This window comes from Eublepharis macularius, chromosome 10 (genome assembly GCF_028583425.1).
Source record: "Eublepharis macularius isolate TG4126 chromosome 10, MPM_Emac_v1.0, whole genome shotgun sequence".
Lineage (NCBI taxonomy): Eukaryota > Metazoa > Chordata > Lepidosauria > Squamata > Eublepharidae > Eublepharis > Eublepharis macularius.
Window position 1 is genome coordinate 34,017,826 of NC_072799.1, and position 18,992 is coordinate 34,036,817.

General features: G+C 43.4%; 1 protein-coding gene across 2 annotated transcripts in view; it reads left to right on the forward strand.

Moving 5' to 3' along the window:
* Positions 1-18,597, forward strand: part of AP1AR (adaptor related protein complex 1 associated regulatory protein) — a 37,247-nt gene extending 18,650 nt beyond the window's left edge. The window contains exons 4-10 of one of the 2 annotated variants that reach the window (XM_054989861.1): positions 2,436-2,461; positions 3,136-3,232; positions 4,670-4,768; positions 7,753-7,814; positions 8,214-8,287; positions 9,235-9,363; positions 16,190-18,597. In XM_054989861.1, the coding sequence (XP_054845836.1) occupies positions 2,436-2,461; positions 3,136-3,232; positions 4,670-4,768; positions 7,753-7,814; positions 8,214-8,287; positions 9,235-9,363; positions 16,190-16,455 (753 nt within the window). In that variant the 3' untranslated portion in view covers positions 16,456-18,597. The remainder of the gene's footprint in view (positions 1-2,435; positions 2,462-3,135; positions 3,233-4,669; positions 4,769-7,752; positions 7,815-8,213; positions 8,288-9,234; positions 9,364-16,189) is intronic. The other variant, XM_054989862.1, reaches the window with a different exon arrangement.
* Positions 18,598-18,992: the final 395 nt, after the last annotated feature.

The window sequence follows — 18,992 nt, forward strand, 5'->3', positions numbered from 1 at the left end:
GCCGAATTTGATTCCCCACTTTTCCACTTAAAGCCAGCTGGGTGACCTTGAGCTAGTCACAGCTCTCTGGATCTCTCTCAGCCCCAGCCACCTCACAGGGTGTTTTGTTGTGGGGATAAAAATGACATACTTTGTAAACCGCTCTGAGTGGGCATTAAGTTGTCCTGAAGGGCGGTATATAAATTGAATGTTATTATTATGTTGTTATTGTCTTTGAGGATCAAGGTAGACAAGATAGTGGCAAACTCGTTTAAATCTGGGTCATGCAAGGTGATAGGCATGCCAATTTTTATTTCTTATTTATTCATTTAAAATATTTGTACCCTCCAAACCAAACATTCAGGTTAAATGAAACATTCTTTTCAATTGATTTAAAAGTTTTATTTACTTATTTAAAACATTTCTGTGCCACATTTTCACCCAGCTTAGGGTCTCCAAGGCAGTGAATAATCCAAAACATTAAAGAAACTTTTATTACACTAATAGAGGAGTCTCCTAGTGAGTTGGGGGAATTAGCATTCAAGGAGATGCAATGAGAGAGGGTAACTGGATCTCCACTAATGTATACCAAGATCATTCCCTTAGAAAACTTTCAAATAAAAACAGGCAAATGTTCTACAGGAAAGGTTTCTTTAATTATCAGAGAAATAAAAGGCAAGCATACAGAAAATCCAGTGCAGCATACACACAGAGCTAATTAAGAAAATAGCGAGGAAATGGAAAAGCAGTTTCAAGGAGGGCTATAGTTACCAGTTTTGATGAGGAAGGTTCCATGGAGGCAGCAGCAAAGGTGACCAGCGCTTCACAGAGAGAAGAGGGGAAGGCTTAGACTTATCTGAGGGTGCATTCATGGGTTCAGAACACACACTGAGTACATGACTGGACAGCCCAGTTATATAGCAAAACGTATGCTGGGGCAAAACTGACATCTTGCTCCCGTCAACAATGACTTGATGGCTGTCTCCAGAGGGGAAACAATAAATTAAGAAAGGCTTGATTGAGCATATCTGGGTGGAACTATAGGTTAAAAAGGTGATTGATTACTTGCAATTAGTGGAAGGGAAGAGTTAATCAGGTCGCTAAATAACTGATTGGGAAGGTGAAAGGGGGACGTTCAGAAGGGTGTGAATAAGATTAACTCAGGAACTCCTGAAGGACTTCTTTTGTCTTAAGTCTTCACACATCTCTGGGGTATGGGGCAGCTAGCCAGTCTTGCCTCATGACTCACATTCCAGGGATTCTCCAACTCCAACTAGGTTGGGAACTGTTCTGCCTAGCCAGGCAGCATTTCTTGTGCTCAGGGTACATGAGGAACGGGGGTTCATGATATTGCCATATTCATAAACTGCCCTTTCAGTGTGAGGAAGGGTCTGATCTCTTCGGAGAGGGAATTGCATAATTTTGGTGCCACAACTGAGAACATCCTTTCTCAGATTGTCACTCATCTAGCCCTGAAGATGACTGCAGTGAAAGCAAAGCTGGCAATGGATCATCCAAGGCGAATGGGAGTCAGTGGGAACAGATGAGATGTCCTTAGTGTACGCATGGTGGGTTTATACTAGAAGAGGAGGTCCCTTAGAGTCCTGTGCCACAGATTCTGAAGGGCTTTAAAGGTAATCATCATCTTTAATTGAACCCAGTTTGTTCTCCCATTTTGCAAAAAAGAGGTGGATGAGTGAGTGAATTTTTCTTAAGCCCGACTAGCTTCTTCCCTCAATGTTCTTTTCCCAGCTAAGCTTATTTCTGGTATTGGAGTCTGACTGAGTAGAAAATTCCCTGGAGGGACAGAGTATGAGAAGGTGATCTGTAGTCAAGAAGTGGTAACTAAAACCCATGTGCCCCTTTTATTCTAAAAATCAGGAGGTCTTAACCATATTTTATATGTGACTGGGTGAATTTAGGATTGAACAGATAGGTTTGCTGCCATAAGTTAAATAGGGCATTAAAGCAAAGGAGTACTTTAAAGACCTAAAAATAATTGGGGAATATATGATACCAAGACACCACCATCTCATGGATGGGTGGGCCTTATACTTCATTTGTAAATACTTGGTCTTGCAGTTTTGACTTAAAATTATTTCTCTGAATTGTGCTGCAGAGTTTTATCAGCTACTTCTGTCTACTTCTGTATAGGATAGGGGTTGCCTACACAAGGAGGGGGTATGTTCCTGGGAAGAGTCCCTAGGTGGCCTCTGTCTTGGTGCAGAGTTCCTTGCAGCCTTTGCTATCCGTGTTCCTTTTAGATCAGTAATAGAGGCTAATATTCCCTCCCTCATGACATTCTTGGGTTACAGGTGGTGTAACCACCTTTAATCGTCTGATGGCTCTGACTTTTTTTGTTGTTAATTCGCATCAGCTGTATGGTTTTGAAGATAATTTGGTAACCAAATTGTTCTTACTTGGATGAAGCATATAATTTTATTCTTAATTAACAGGGTGAAAGTCCAGGAAGCAGCCAAAGGTAAGAGATGGTGCATATAATACACTTTCCCCTTTATCTCTAGTCCCTCTTTTGCATTGTTCTCTTTTTCTCTATATCCTACTTTTCACATCTCATTCAACTTGGCAATAACCTGATTTTTGATCAATTTTTTTTGTTTTGTTTTGTTTTTTCCCCAAACACATTTAAACCGCTTGAGTAGATAAATTATTTGATTATCGTACTCTGCTTAGTACGTTATTCTTCTTATGATGTGTAAATCATGCTAACATTACTTGGGTCATAATTTTTTCTCCTTATACACAGGTGAAAACAAAATATTTTTCAGTTTTCTATCGTATATCCTACTAGTATATTAATTCAGGTCTGCCTACCAAGCAACCCCCAAAATGCATTGGTGGGCAAAGGCTGCTGGGAGGGAAAGTAAGGTGATTGTGAAGGTGGGTGCTGAGCATTGGGGGTGCTTTCCTTTCTCCTAAACAACTCATTGGATGGGTTTTAACTTTTCTGAAGGAGCTCCATGTTGTTGGATCAGAAAAAGGGGGCATATATGTGCAAGACCTGTTTGGAGATAATGCATAGAAACTGGCAACAGAATGTTGGCAATGTTTTGGTTGTTACAAGGAGTACCAACACACACTGCCCTGTGCTGGATCAAGGTAACAAGCCAACTCTTTCTCCCTCTTTTTCTTCAGGCCTTTAACAGAAGAAGAAATTGCTGCTCTGAGAGCAAGGCATTATAATTCCATTGCTGAAAAACAAAGAACACTAGATTATAAGCTTCAGTCAGAGGTAAGAGTAGTAACAGTTTGAACATGAGCAGTTGTAATACAAATTATAGTCTTATAATTGGCTAGATGGGTGAAAGCTTGGGCCAGTGGGGTAAACAGAACTGTGAATAACCCTATCAGAGTTGAAAGGAGAGGGTATTAAGGAGGAAAAAAGAGAGGGAAAATGTGATAATTGAGGCAGCAAGAACTGTGCTTTGAGCTCTTTCTATAGAAATGGAGAAATCCAATTAAGAGAAAAAATTGGGGCAACAATTTGGCAGTTTTTTTAGATGTTACAAAAAATACCTGCTAAACCAGTGAGCTGGTGACTTGTGAATCCTGCTTTGATATTCCATTATAATATCTGAAGTGGTGAAGGATACATTTTCTCTGTGGAGAAAGGTGTGCTCTAGAGTTCATGTGTCTCTTTTTGATGGCAGTACATAAATGCTGATTTGGACATTAAAATGGAAGAATAAATAAAAGATACGTAAGTCATGTGGGTTTTTTGTAATATCCAAATCCCCATAGTATGGGAAAGTTTTAAAAAAATAATAAAAATAAAAGGTCTGCAATCCTATTTTTACAATAGGGATATGCAAGAAAAATAAGTTCTAATTTGGATGGCTAAGAGCTGCTTCATATGTTACTGCAATCCATATATTTGTGAAGCAGTCCTTTATTTTTATTTATTCTTTATTTCATTTATACCTCACCTTTCTCCTTGATGGGGACTTAAAGCAGCTTATATCGTACTCTCCTCCATTTTCTCCTCATGTCAACCTTGTGAGGTAGGTTAGGCTGAGACTGGCCCAAGGTCACCCAGCAAGCTTCCATGGCACAGGTCCTAGTCTGACACTAACCACTACACAACACCAGTTTTTTTCTTTTGGACTAAGAAATAATGTTGTAAGAAGTGCCAATTCTCTGTTAATTTCAGGCTAAGAGAGGACTTGTCATTGGGAAAAGAATAGCTTTTAAATAGTCTCCAAAGAACGTAGTGTAGTAAGCTCTGAGTGACCAGCCTCCATTTAAGGAACAAATGCATTCAGGCAGCATATAATGGGTCAAAATCAGTGCTGTGTTGTTAGTAGGGAGTGTGTTATGAAAATTAATTGTCAGTTTTCTCTCTAGCTTTTATGTATATTAATTGTTTACATAGTTAGGCAGTGATTGCATCTCAAATAAAAGTTTATGTCAGAAGCCATTCTTTGACCTGTGAAATAACCTAGAAGTAGGATTGTTTTTCAATGATCTTTTTAGATAATAAGTGTAATTCAAAACAAATTAATATTGGAAGACTGTATGACAGTATTTTCCTTTTTTAAAACTAATTGGTACATTTTGTTTTAATTTTGTTTAATTGATAACTTTTGCTTTAAAATTTAGTGCACTTATTTTTGTAGGAAAGATAGCTAGGTTCTCTTTTGTTAACCCTTACTATTTTGTTCATATACAGTTAGCCATACAAGAGGAGAAGTTAAGAATAGAAGAGGAGACTTTATATGCTGCGCAGCGTGAAGCAGCCAGGGCAGCAAAGCAGAAAAAGCTCTTGGAGGTGAGGGGAAATGACCCCGTCTGTATATTAGTATTTGTTTATCAGAGCCTCTCTTATGTATCTCACTCATAGTTTTACTTGGCCTCTACAATGAAGCTTGGTGTGTAGTAGTTTGTTTCCTTGTAATCTCTGATGTTGAGTAGCAGCTAGCATATGTAGGGCATAGATATCCGTGTTTCAAAATGTTATTATTGAACTTTGGATGGGTAACATTTGTCCAGTCACCTAAAAACATTCATGAGACATTAACCTTACAATAGTTTATTTTGCAGAGGACTACAGTGAGTGTCAGTTACACTGACATAGACTCTCAGATCCAATGGAATGTTTCCATCTGCAGAGCTTTTCCGTCTGCAGAGCAACTCCTTCCCTCCCGCCAGCATCATTTGGGGCCACAGCAAGGAGCAGACAAAAAAAGTCAAACTCTGTGGAGAGAATTCCTTCTGTCCACAGAAATTCTTCATTGGATCTAATCCATAATATTAACAATGGACAAAAGATGAGATTTGAATTTTTACCACTCTTTAGTCAGTGTATTCTGGGACAAAATTTTCAGTGTGTCTGAGCATACTGGAAAGTATAGGATAGGAGAAGGGAAACTGCATGCTAAAATCTAGGATGTGGCGTTTGTCTTGAACTAGTAAGTGTGCAGTAGAGGAAACCAAAAGGAAGAGACAAAAGAGGCTTGATGGGATGTCGTCAAGGGTAGGTCTTTTAACGATTATTCCTGCTGATAATTTTAATTATTTCATATGACTTTTAAAATGGACTTCTTCCCTATCTGCCTTGTGCTTATTTTTTTAATTCATCATTTTTTTCTGTCTTGCTTCAATTTTGACTTGTCACCCCACCCCAGCAGCCTTCCTTCAGTGAGAAGTGTGCCTCATACATATTGCAGAGATGTTGAAGATTGAGCTGCATGCATTAGAAATCCATGTTAAATGTAATCATAAGTCTTCCTTTCATCCCTTGATTTATGGGAGGAAATGTTTCAGTGATTCCATGTAGCAGATGGAGTTATGAAATTCAACACTGGAGATTTTAGCCTTAGGTTTAACTTATTTTGGAACAGGGGGATACAAATTAAAGGTGAATAGATTTTCATATACCTAAGCAGTATTGGCAACTTCTGTGAAAGGAATCTTCCCACTATATTGCATTAGAGTGCTTCTACCTCCTCCTCCACCCTGACTTCATGGGCCATGGAACTGAACAGGACCTACTACATAAAAGTAACAGCGACATAATAATTTCATAAATGACAGTAGAGCATGCTAAGATCAGCTTTAAGAGGTCAGCCCTATGATCCAGTTGTTAAGGATATTCTGACTCATTGCCACATTCTTCATAAGAAGTGTGAGAGCATGATACCAAGTATATTCTAGACTTTGTCAAGAACTTCCTGTATTATTGCAATTTTGGGACAGCTTTATCAAAGGAAGAGAAACGAGTGGAAAATGGTCAGTAAAAGTCAGTTTTTTCATCTGGGTCATTTGTTAGTTTTTTAAAAATTGGTTGGTAATGGTAAAGTCAGTATTTCTTTGTTTTTGTGAATGCAATTTGTAGTTTTTTTGTTTTCATTACTGCATTTTGGGGAAAACATGATTACTTCCCAGTGACGAACTGAAAAAACTTTCTGAAAAGGAACAGCTACCCTTTTTAACAGGAGCAAAAACATTTCATAACAGCCTGCAAACACCTTTTACTTTAGTCATCTTTGGACAACCCCATCCTAAGAAATCTTCAATGTTTAGCTCCAGCATGGTGAGTCAAGAAAGGAACCCACAAGTATATAATTAAAGTAGCAGCAGCACTCCTAATGGATATTCCACTAAACATGATTGCGGATGAATGGAAACTTCTTAGATTTGAAGATGAAATGAACAGCATGCCATTAGAGAGAAGGAGCAAAAAGAAAAGAAGAGGGAAAAGGCAGAGGACTTAGAAAGGTTTATGAAGCTAGACAGTGAAAAGGATTGCTAAGTGATGCAACCAAACATGTAAAGGAGGCTGCTGAGAAAAAGGATATGGTGGGATTTGGCTCATGCTAGAAGGAGTGAAGAAAGTAATGGAAGAGGACAACAAAATGCTTGTGTATGCAGTGTAGAAAACTGTTGAGAAATGAAAGAGTTAATTAATAACTTCTCTTTTCAGCAAAAAACCAAATATAAAGTAAAAACAAAGACAAATCTTACCTTACAGTAATTATGTTTTGTTCTCATAATGATTATTTTATGTATGATTTTAATGTTCTGCTGTTTTATTATCTGCAGTATGTGATTATTTTTAAAGGGGTTTTTTTGCCTTAAATTTTGTACAATAATGGAAACATTGTCCTATCATATATTTTTTTCAATAAAAAGGTGTGCGATGGCTGGCTATGGGGATGTTGGAGGCCAGATAATAATAATTTTTAATGAAGTCCAAGTTTTACTTTTAAAATGCTAATTTATCTATAGGCAGAAGTTAAATTGTTCAGTAATTTGTCAGTTTATGTCAGTATTTGGCCAGTTTTTTTAAAAAAATTGGTCAGCAAAACCAGTAATTTTTACCCTTTGACTAGTTTCCACCCCTGAAGAAGAGGAGATCAAGAGTGTAAGAGCTTGTTGATGTTTCTGTTTTCTGTTGATCAAATTGTCTTAGACTTCTTGAATGTGTAAGAACCACTGTAAAATATTCAGATATTGGATGTGGAACAGACCACAAAGCAGGATGAAATTTGTTTCTGTAAATCTGAAATTGGGAAGCAGAGTCAGATTAGAGACATAAGGTCTTTAATTGCACAAAAAGATTGTGTGCGCATCAGTCTTGTTAGTTGTACTTGAGCACCCTGAAATACATGATACTGAGCATGGCATTACCTTCTTGATCACTGGGTATATGAAACTGATATGTGAGCTACTATTCTTATTATTTCTTGCCATGGAATAAATGCTATACTGTGACTTGCTTAGCAGTTTCTTGAAACATTTGTTCTTTGTTAGCAACAAAGGCTGCAGAGGATAACACAAAGAGCACACTTGGGAAACAGTGGAGATAATCAAAGGTAAGATGTACAGCCAAAACTTGTAATTTCTCAAAGAACTGTTTTCTTTAACAAAGAAGTCCCTTGAATTTTGTAATAACTTAAAAGCGCAAAATAATGTGCCGTCATACCAGTTCTCATCCAGATGTGTTAGTTGATAACAATGAATGGACTAAAGAAAAAATGAGAAATAACATTAGCTAAATTGAGCTAAATATACTAGGCATTAAATTACATTAAATTTTCTTATGAAAATATTCATCCACACTTCTAAATATCTGGAAGTGAATTTCTTGTAGTCCTGTTGGATAATTCTAAAAAAATCTTTAAAAAATTACAGGAAATTCTGTTACAGTCTAAGTAAGCTTAGATTGATCTCAAGCTAGTCTTCTGAATTTGGTGTAATTTGTTCTCTTACAGTTCAGTGACAGAAGAGGACTTTGATACTTACTTGAGAAATGTAAAACTACAATACGAAGCTTTTCGGAGTAGCAGTAGGTTTTTATGATTTTTTTGCCTCAAACTGCACTACTTTAGAGTTTATTCAGCTACCAAGCAAACTGTGGAATAAAAAAAATTTGAATAGTTGCATTGCAGCATAGCATCAGGCATTCTTAAGCCTGCTGACTTCAGTAGGTTTAGGTGTACCTTACTCTGTTAGATTGTAGCTAAGAACTCATTTTCCTCTCAGATTTTTTAAATTACATCCTAATCAGAAATGCTAACTTCGGTAGGATCCTGTGCTCGGAGCGTTTTTTTTTATGTTCTACATGCTTGACAGCACCTCATTCCCATTTTTGCCTGAGGCTGGCAGAGACTTGTGCTGAATTTCTTCTCTGTGGGGCCAAGACCCATACAGTAGATCTATTAGATGCCCTGCTCCTGCTGAGGTCATCAAATGTTGCACTGTAGAGGCAGCAGGTCCTTGTTAATGCATCTTTGCCAATGTCAGTTGCTGGTGCTGTACACCTAGAAGGCCCCACCTGTTTAGTTTTACCATCAAAGGGAATCTTCAGCTATAGTGTACTGGGTAAACAAACCAACCATTAGCAGTTGTGTGTACAAATATATAGGAGATAGATGAGGATTGGTGCATGCCAATAATTCATAATTTTCTTTATGTCCCAAATATGTTCTGTCTTGTGGTGGCTAGCCTTGTTTATCTTATTTACGCATCATCGTGTGTATCTCTTTTTTTTAGTTAAGGCCTACTGCTGCTAGTTTCAAAAGGCCATATGCTTTCTCCTTAAAGCTAATAGCGCTCTGTGCTCCTTGATGCTTCTGCCATGTGTAAAAGCTGTTATATATTCCAAAGAGCAAAACAGACAATAGGCATACTTGGGTTTCTTGGTGTTACTAAAGCTTAAATTGAAAGGTGCTGTTGAGCTAGTGTCTAAGAGGGATGGAATAGCTGAAGGATAAAAATGTCTTTTGATTACAGGGCTCTCATCTGATGCTACTGTTCTGACACCAAATACAGAGAGCAGTTGCGACTTAATGACCAAAACGAAGTCAACCAGTGGAAATGATGATAGTAACTCCTTAGATTTAGAGTGGGAAGATGAAGAAGGTATTTGTTGTGAATTGCTTTGCAGCAATTTATGGAAAAAAACAAGTCACATGAAAACATGGAATAATGGTTCATCTTCGTTCTTCTGTGCCTCCACACATGGGTACTGCGCACGCGCAGGCCAGCCGCCGGAAGATTTTTTATCGCTTTCCCAGCTCCGAAGGGGCCGTTTGCCGCGCGCCTCAGCGACCGTTTCCCGCCCAAACGGTCACATGCTCCTCCAGCGGCCAATGGCCCCTTCCCTCAGTTCTCTTCTTGCCGCCGCTTGAGGAGAACGTTCGCTTGTAGCTCCGTGCTTATTTGTGTCTTTGGATTGCTTTCTCGTGACTGACTTGGATCTGGATTTGACTTCTCTTCTGCTTACTGATTTGGACGGACTGATCTTGGTAGAGTATTTGGCCCGGACTGTTTTTGACTTCGCGTTTGTTTTTTGCCCCTCGGAATGGCTTCTACGGCCCTGTTTAAGCACTGTGCCCAGTGCCGTGCTAAAATGGCTCAGACGGATGGCCATAGCCTTTGCCTGCTTTGCCTGGGGGAGGAACATGTAGTCCCCACTTGCAAGATCTGCCAGGGCTTTACGCATAAAGCCAGGCAGGAGCGGTCCGCCCGCCTCAAGGCTTCACTGTGGCAGCAGGTCTTGGACGCCCCTGGGCCCTCCGAGGCGGAGAAACCCGGGGCCGCGGAGAAGGCTGGCCGAACCCCCACCCATGCCGGAAGCCGGTCTCGAGCGGGCTCTGTAACCTCTTCCAAATCGGTGGCTACATCCCGCCCGGCGGACAAGCCGGCGTCGAGGGCAAGCTCGGTGGCGAGGTCTGCGAAGTCCCCGCACAAGTCGGCGTCGGTGAGGTCGGAACCGGGGAGGTCGGCTCCGAGGCCGGAACCGGGCGAGTCGGATCCGATACGGTCAGCCCCGGCTTCGATCGAAGGGCCTGTGGCAGTCCCGGGACCGGAGGCTGCACGGAAGGCGTCGACCAAGAAGACATCGGTTCCGAAAGCTTCCTCCGAATCGGTTCCGAAGAAGAAGGCTAAGAAGACCAAGCATCGCTCTCGGTCCCCTCGGCGCCGGTCTACAGAAGAGGTGGTCCTGGTGTCTCCACCTACGCCATCACCACACCTGGACTCCCCTGACCGTCCCCTCCTTGAGGAAGAGATGCCGGATCCGGGGGCCTATGTGGTCCTGTCGAGTGGACGGCGTTCGCCAACTCCGGAATCGAGCCCGGCTCCGCGTCGTCGGATCCGAGAGACGACCAGGGATCCGTCGCCTGCACAGTCTGCCCGTAGCCAGCGGTGTTGGTCGGAGGGGAGTGTCGGATCCGAGCGAGTCGGATCCGAGCGGTCCGTGGCTGCGCGTCACCAACAGGCTACAGGTCTACCAGAGGCCTATCGGTGCCAGTGGAAAGGGGCTCCACCTGGCTTCAGGTCATCGGATCCGGGGCCGTCGTCGTCTAGCCGTCGTGAGTGGTTGCCTCCACCCTTCCCAGGAGACGAAGTGTCAGCACTTGCGTCTGATGAGGATGACGAGGATGCGGGGTCCGGCTACCGCTCTGAATCGCTCTCCGAGCCATCTCCGGACGACAATGTCGGCCCTTCCACCAGCTCTCCCTTCGAGGACCTGCGGATTTATGCAGACCAAATGGCCCGCATGTCCAAGGCCTTGGAGATTGACATGTCTTCTGTGGTCCCGAAGACGAAGGACAAGTTGCTGTGCAGAATCTATGGGGAGAACCCGGCTACAGTAGGTTTTCCTATGTTGGAGGGCTTGGAGGAGATCATCGACAAGGTCTGGAAGTCACCATCTGACCTGCCTGCCACGTCCAAACGCATCGAACAGATGTATAAGATCAAACAGGGGACGTGGCAGTCTCTCATCAAGCACCCTCCACCGTCATCCCTGATAGCCGAGGAGATTCAGCACAAGAGGTCGGGGTCCTCCTCCATCCCACCGGATAAGGAGGGAAAGAAGATGGACGCACTGGGTAGACGTCAGTACTCAGTTGCTGCTTTAGCCCTCCGGATAGCCAACTGTCAAACGATTATGGCGGGCTATCAGCTCTACCTATGGGAAAAGCTGGCGAACTATGTCACTGACCTCCCTGCTGACAAGAAGGCGGTGGTGTCGTTGCTGCAGACGGAGGCAGTACGATTATCGAAGCAACAGATGAATGCCGGGAGTCATGCGGCTGACACGGCTGCTCGGGGTATGGCGTCAGCGGTGCTTCTGAGGAGGCACTCGTGGTTGCGGTCGACTGCCCTCCCGCAGGAGGTGAAGGCCAAGATTGAACGTCTGCCCTTCGAGGGTGACTCCCTCTTCTCTACCACCACCGACGAGGCGCTTAAAAAGAAGAAGGAGGACCGGCAGACGGCACGCTCCCTGGGAGTCACTCCGGCGGACAGGTCCACGTTCAAGCCTCGGTACTCGTCGAGGTATAATCCCTACCAGTACCGCAGCAGATATCAACCCCGTCCGTACTATCAGCAGTACCCTACCTCGCAGCGCCAGTATACCCCAGCGCAACACCAGGGCAGGAGGCGTAGGCCATTCAAGCCCCGCTCGTCTCAACCTCCACACCAGCAAAAAGATCCGCAAGGGGCTGGAAGGCAGTTCTGAAGACCCGGCCCTGCGGCAGCCCTGAACTTTTCGGACAGAATCAATCCTTTTTTGTCTGAATGGGAGTCAATAACATCTGACTCATGGGTCTTAACGATTGTTGATAAGGGGTACGGGCTGGAATTCACTGAACTGCCGATGTGTACTTCACCGCTGAGTGCGGTGAATAATACCTTGGTTGAGCTGGAGGATGAAATTAGGTCCCTCTTGGCTAAGGGTGCTGTGGAAGAGGTGCCATTTGTGGAGTCTGAGAAGGGTTTCTTTTCCCGGTTCTTCCTGGTCCCTAAGAAGGATGGGGGTCTACGTCCCATTTTGGATCTTAGGGGCCTAAATGCCTTTCTAAGGGTCACTAAGTTTAGGATGATCACACTGCCTGCTGTAATTGCCCTTTTGAAGAGGGGGGATTGGTTCGCTGTCCTGGATTTAAAGGACGCGTATTTCCACGTGGGGATCTTGGAGGAGCACAGGAGATTTCTGTGCTTCGTTTACAAGCAGCGGGTATTCCGTTACAAGGTTCTCCCCTTCGGCCTTTCCACAGCCCCACGTGTGTTTACTAAGTGCGTGGCTCCTGTGGTTTCCTTTCTTCGAGAGCGGGGCTGTACCATCTACCCCTATCTCGATGATTGGCTTATAACAGCGGGCTCGGAGGTTAAGCTGCTGCAAGATGTGGCATTGGTGCTAGACACTTGCGAACGCTTGGGCCTCCTGGTTAACTTTGAAAAATCTAAGCTGACACCTAGCCGTGTTGTGCCTTATATTGGGGCAGTGTTCGACTCATTGGAGGCCAAGGCTTTATTGCCTCCGGAGCGGGCACGTTCCTTGAAGAGACTGGTGGCCTTGTTTAAACGGAATCGTTTTCAGCCAGTGCGCATGATTCAATGCTTGCTAGGGCATATGGCTGCTGCCACCCCGGTGGTCCCTTTTGCGAGGCTGCGGATGCGCCCGCTCCAGAATTGGTTTGTGAGGAGATACAATGCTTTACAGCATCCTCCGACTGCTAAATTCTCTGTTCCCAGAGCCGTTATATCCTCTCTTGACTGGTGGTTGTCGGATATTAATTTGTTTAAAGGGACCCCATTTGGTTTCCATCATCCCGAGTTCTCCGTAACCACGGACGCCTCTCTGCAAGGGTGGGGGGCTTTCTGTGGGGAGCTATGTGTTCAGGATGTGTGGTCTGAGAGAGAAAAGGGTCTCCATATTAATGTGCTTGAACTGAGGGCTGTTCGTTTTGCACTTATGTCGTTCACAGCAATCTTGCAGAACCATCAGGTGCTGGTGCAGACGGACAACACTACCGCTATGTATTACCTGAACCAACAGGGCGGCACGGTGTCCATGATCCTCTGCAGGGAGGCCACGCTCATTTGGGAATGGGCAATCAGGAATGGGGTGACGCTTCGCGCCATTCATGTAGCTGGGTCGGACAATGTGCAGGCGGACACTCTCAGCAGGGTGCACATGCTGAATCACGAGTGGGGGCTCAACGCAAAGTACGTTGGGCCGATCTTTCGGAAATGGGGTCGCCCGAGCATAGACGTGTTTGCGACATCGGCGAACACCAAGGCCGGGATCTTTTGTTCTCGGGCAGGAAGCGACCCCCTTTCTATTGGGGATGCCTTCCAATTTACTTGGGCCCGGGGACTACATTACATGTTTCCGCCCTTCCCTCTCATACCCAGAGTGCTGTGCAAGGTGGAGAGGGACAACACGGACTGCATCTTAGTGGCTCCGTTCTGGCCACGGCAGCTCTGGTTCCCGAAGCTGCTGGAGATGTCCGGCCGAGCTTACGTGGCCCTTCCGCCCCGGAGGGATCTCCTCCTACACGGGAAGCTCTTCCACCACGAGCCCAGGAAACTACACCTGACCGCTTGGCGGATTCGGCCCCGTCCCTAGGCTTCTCTGAGCCAGTCGAGAAGGTCCTACTGAACGCTAGGAAGCCCTCCACACGGCGTGCCTACAAGGCGAAGTGGAGTAGGTTTGAGGCTTGGGCCGCCTCTAGGAAGGTGGCGCCTCTGGATAGCCCCTTGGGGATGGTCTTGGATTATCTTTGCGAGCTGAAGGACCAGGGCCTTAGTGTAGCATCTCTGAAAGTGCACCTTGCGGCCATCTCTGCGTTCCATGATCGGGTGGATGGCTGCACGGTTTTCTCTCACCAGAAGTCCCGCCAGTTTTTGAAGGGGATGCTTAATCTTTACCCGCCTGTGTCACCCCCTGTGCCCCAGTGGTCTCTCTCCCTGGTCCTGGCTAGGTTGATGTTGCCCCCTTTTGAGCCTTTGGCTACGTGCCCTCTGGACTTGCTCTCCTACAAGGTGGCATTCCTCGTGGCGATCACTTCTGCCAGACGGGTCAGCGAACTGGCTGCTCTTAGGGCAGATCCCCCGTTCCTTCGCTTTCATGCGAATAAGGTGGTCTTGCGACCGTGTCTTTCGTTCCTGCCCAAGGTGGTGTCAACCTTCCACCTTTCACAAGAGATTTCTCTGCCTGTATTTTTCCCTGAAGCTTCTACTAAGGGGGAAAAGGCCCTCCACAGTTTGGATCTGCGGAGGGCTTTGGCTTTTTATTTGGAGAGGACAAGGGTGTTCAGGAACAGTCCCTACCTTTTTGTATGTTTCGGGGCGAAGGACAAGGGCCGCAGGGCGTCTGCACAGACGGTGTCCCGTTGGATTGTGACAGCCATTGTGAAGGCCTACGCCACGGCTAAGGTGGACTGTCCTTTGGGTGTCAGGGCTCACTCCACACGGTCCCAGGCGGCATCTTCGGCACTGCTCAAGGGTATACCTTTAGCTAATATTTGCAGGGCGGCAACTTGGTCGTCCGCCGATACCTTTGTACGGCATTACGCTGTGGATGTAAATGCCAATGAAGATGTAGCTGTTGCTAGGGCCGTCCTCCATTCCTTGTTTCCCTAGGAGTATGCTGGTTAATATGCTCCAATGGGGGAGGTGGAGGCGCTGTATATGGTGTATATTATATATATATATATATTTATACTTACTGGATGTTGTGGGGTTGGTATGTTTTCTTTTGCCACATATGTATATGTGTATATATGTTGTCTTGTTTTCCTGTTGTATAATAAAATTGAGTTGGATTTCACCCCACCTTCCTTATTGTGTGAAGCTTGGTACTCTCCCATGTGTGGAGGCACAGAAGAACGAAGATGAAGACAGGGTTAACATACCTGTAACTTATGTTCATCGAGTTCTTCTGTGCCGACACACAACCCTCCCTCCTACCCCGCTGTGAACTCCAACGCAGATTGCTGTACTATGGCTGGGCTATGGCTCTAGTCTTTATCGGGGTTATGGCTCTGTGTATTGGATGAGCGGCGGCAAGGGAGAACTGAGGGAAGGGGCCGTTGGCCGCTGGAGGAGCATGTGACCGTTTGGGCGGGAAACGGTCGCTGAGGCGCGCGGCAAACGGCCCCTTCGGAGCTGGGAAAGCGATAAAAAATCTTCCGGCGGCTGGCCTGCGCGTGCGCAGTACCCATGTGTGTCGGCACAGAAGAACTCGATGAACATAAGTTACAGGTATGTTAACCCTGTCTTCACAATAATCCCAGTGTTCTCAGTACTGTTGTTGGAATCATGATATATGAAATTGCACTTAATGTGATTCCCACACTTCAAAAAAAAAAGTAAATGGTAACATTATTGTCTAACAAGCTGGACAGTTAAGGTATTTTAAAGAATGGAAAAGGGTAAGCAACAGCTAGTCTATATTTCAGCTTGATTCTCCATTCCAAATGAGGCCATTTTCCTCTAGTCCTTGGAAGCATTCACTGAATTCTACATCTATTAAAGGGAATAAATATTAATAAATATTAATAACTATGTATAGGGAATAGATATGCATAGATAAAAAAAGAATAGCAAAAATTCTATTCAGTTCAATTCAAATTTTGTAACCACTAAGCAGCATCTGTTCATTTGAATGGGAAATAATTCAGTTTTAAGATTGCAAACAATTGCATGTCTGCTTTGAGGATAAAAATTGCAAGCATGTTGTACCACCATTTGATGGAGAAATATGTTTAAATAATTGAATAGGTTTCCTATCCACTTGATATTTCTTTAAAAAAATAGTAAGTGTAGCATACCAGGAAGCTTTCTTGCGAGGTGGGGGGGAGCATGACTCTCTTTTAATCCCAAAACTGTTGAAATACAAATTTGAGAGAACCTAAAATGTGATTTTTAAAAGAAACTTCTTACATTACAGGTATGAACAGAATGATTCCATTGCGGGAGCGTTCAAAAACTGAAGAGGATATACTCCGGGCAGCACTAAAATTTAGTGGCAAGAAAACTGGAAGTAACCCAACTTCTGCCTCTGACGACTCTAATGGTTTGGAATGGGAGAATGACTTTGTTAGTGCTGAAATGGATGATAATGGTAACTCTGAGTATGCTGGATTTGTAAACCCTGTCTTAGAACTGTCTGCATCTGACAAAAAGACATCTGATGCTGATCAGCAAGACAGATAATGAAGTCATGGTTGAAGTTGGACAAAAATCTCCGGTTCTGTATTGTGTGCAAGTCATTGCTGCTGCACAACTTCCTTTAAAATAAGGAAGTTGCACATTGATGATACTTAATTAACTAAGACCCAGATTTCTTCTAGACAGCAAAGGAAACCATGTGATAATGTCCACCAGTTACAAAATAAGAGTGTGGCTTGCCGTCCGAATTCAGAATTTTAAGTGCAATTTTATCATCAGCCTTCAAAACTTACATGGAAGTTCTGGAGTGATTCTGTTGTGTCTGTGTTTGGATTTTAGTATACATCTATCTGCACTAATTGAATCATCACAGCTACATATTTTTAGAGCTGTATTTCTGATTTGTTTAACTATTAACATTGGAGTAATAACTTCAATTTAATAATACTTGAATGTTTAAACTAGAGAACAACTTTATAAATTTTCTTTTGTTGTGAAAATCAGTAAGGAAACTATATATATGTAAAACTGAAATACCCTTTCTATGTATTTATTTACTTTAACAGAAAGTCAGATCTCCAGCACAATGCATCTCACGCTTAAGTATATTAAAAGCATCATAAAAGGCAACATTTTATATTGTAAAATAATGAACTATGAACAGTCATAGGCTGAAACATTTTGAACATTTATTTAAATAACTGGAAACTGCAGTATAAGTTTTTGAAGATCAAACGTTGAGAGAACCAAAGTTTCCATTTTCCTCCCAACTGTGAAATGCCAAATGCTGCTAAGTATAAGGATTTTAGTTGCATATGTATTTAAGAAAAACAAAATTAATTTTGTTCCACACACTAATTTTAATGAGAGCTGATGTTAATTGCTAAAGCTCAGAACATCTAGTGTGTTTTATATGCAGAAGGCATATATTTCTCAAGCTTGCTTTTCAGTAATACTGCTACATCTGGGCATGTGTTTGCCACTCAAACTTTTGATGTATACTAAATTTGAATGTTGGAGAACACAGTAGATCAATGAGCAGGAGAGTACTTGCTTTGTGTGATCACTGTTGGAGGCTGCTGGGCTGCATGCTGTCCTCTGCCAATTGTACAGTCTTCTGTTCCCCTTTTGGGGAATTGGAGGAGAGAAATTTATTGCAGGAGATACAAAGTTGAAGCTGTGCAGTTATGAATAAACAGGATCATGGCTCATGGTAGTAACTTCTGTTAGTTGATGGGGAGGGGTGGCAGCAGCTCGGAATGTGAATAGGGCAGCATATGGAGTCTTAGGAGCAGCTATACAACTCCTGCATAAGCTTCTACGGGGGCTAATGATTGTGCTGGCCTCCACACAGTTGCTAAGTTGTCTGCATAGGGTGAATATGCAGAGGAAGTACCTCTCCCTGTGATCAGTTGTGTTGCAAAAGCAGTGTTGCTGATTACAAGGAGGAGCATATACACAGGCAGTTCCTCCCCGCATGTACTCTGATCACTTGCGGGGAGGGGGCAGGGCAGCATGCTCATGCCTGTTCTGCTTCCCCATGTGGTAAGTGAACACACTGACGTATCAGCTGCATAAGGATTTAGTTTTGATGTTTATTCATCTTTAACTTCCATCTCTCAGACTGACATCCACCCATAATTAACGAGTTGTACAGTGAGAGTAAGCTCTTTTCTTGTCTCTCTGATAGTTTTAATTTTGGTTTGGCTCTCACAATTTCCAAACTTGATTAAGTCTGCATTAACTTCATTCCAGATTCAGAATGTTTACTTTTTATACGTATCAGTCACTGCCCCAAATGATATACTATGGATCAATGGTTAGTGGCATTAAAGAATTATGAAATGTTTACGGTCTTAACCTGTGTAATATACCAGATCATAGTAGACTGATTCCCCCCGTGCCTTTTGTTTAAGACAGCTGTTGACCATTATGACCATGTACATATGACACCTTAAACAGCATAACCTTTCTTAATGTATTGCATTTCTTAATCTGAAGCTTTATTCCTAAAAGTACTTTACATGTGAAACTATACACTTGCAATGCCTGTAACATGCTTTATAAGGTTTGTACACTTAAAATGTATATTTTGGGTTTGACATAAGCTACTGTGTATCAACTTTTTCATGTTATCAGCTCTTAAATTTCTCAAGCTGTTAATAAATTTTATACACACTTCACACACTTCATAACCTATCTTTCTACTGCTTATATTGAAAAACTTTATTATTATTTCATGCTTTTAAGAAAAGAGCTGTGTAGCATGTGTAGAACCTTGGTTTTGTTACCATGTTCTTGGAGTGGTTGGTGTCAGGTGGGTAGCCATGTTGACCTGCAAGATAACAGCAAGATTCAAACCCACCCAAATATGGTGGAACAGTCCCACTGACCTTTCTTGCCCTCTGAAGCATCTGGGGATTAACCAGCGGCAGTCTAAGTCCATGCCAGGCACATGCCACCTGCTCAGTTCCTCTCAACCCCCAGAGGGTACCTTTTCCCTGGTACCTGCTGGCCATCTGGACCTTTGTAGAAATTTCCTGTGTGGGAAGGCCCCTCTAGACTTACCATGGGTTGCCAAC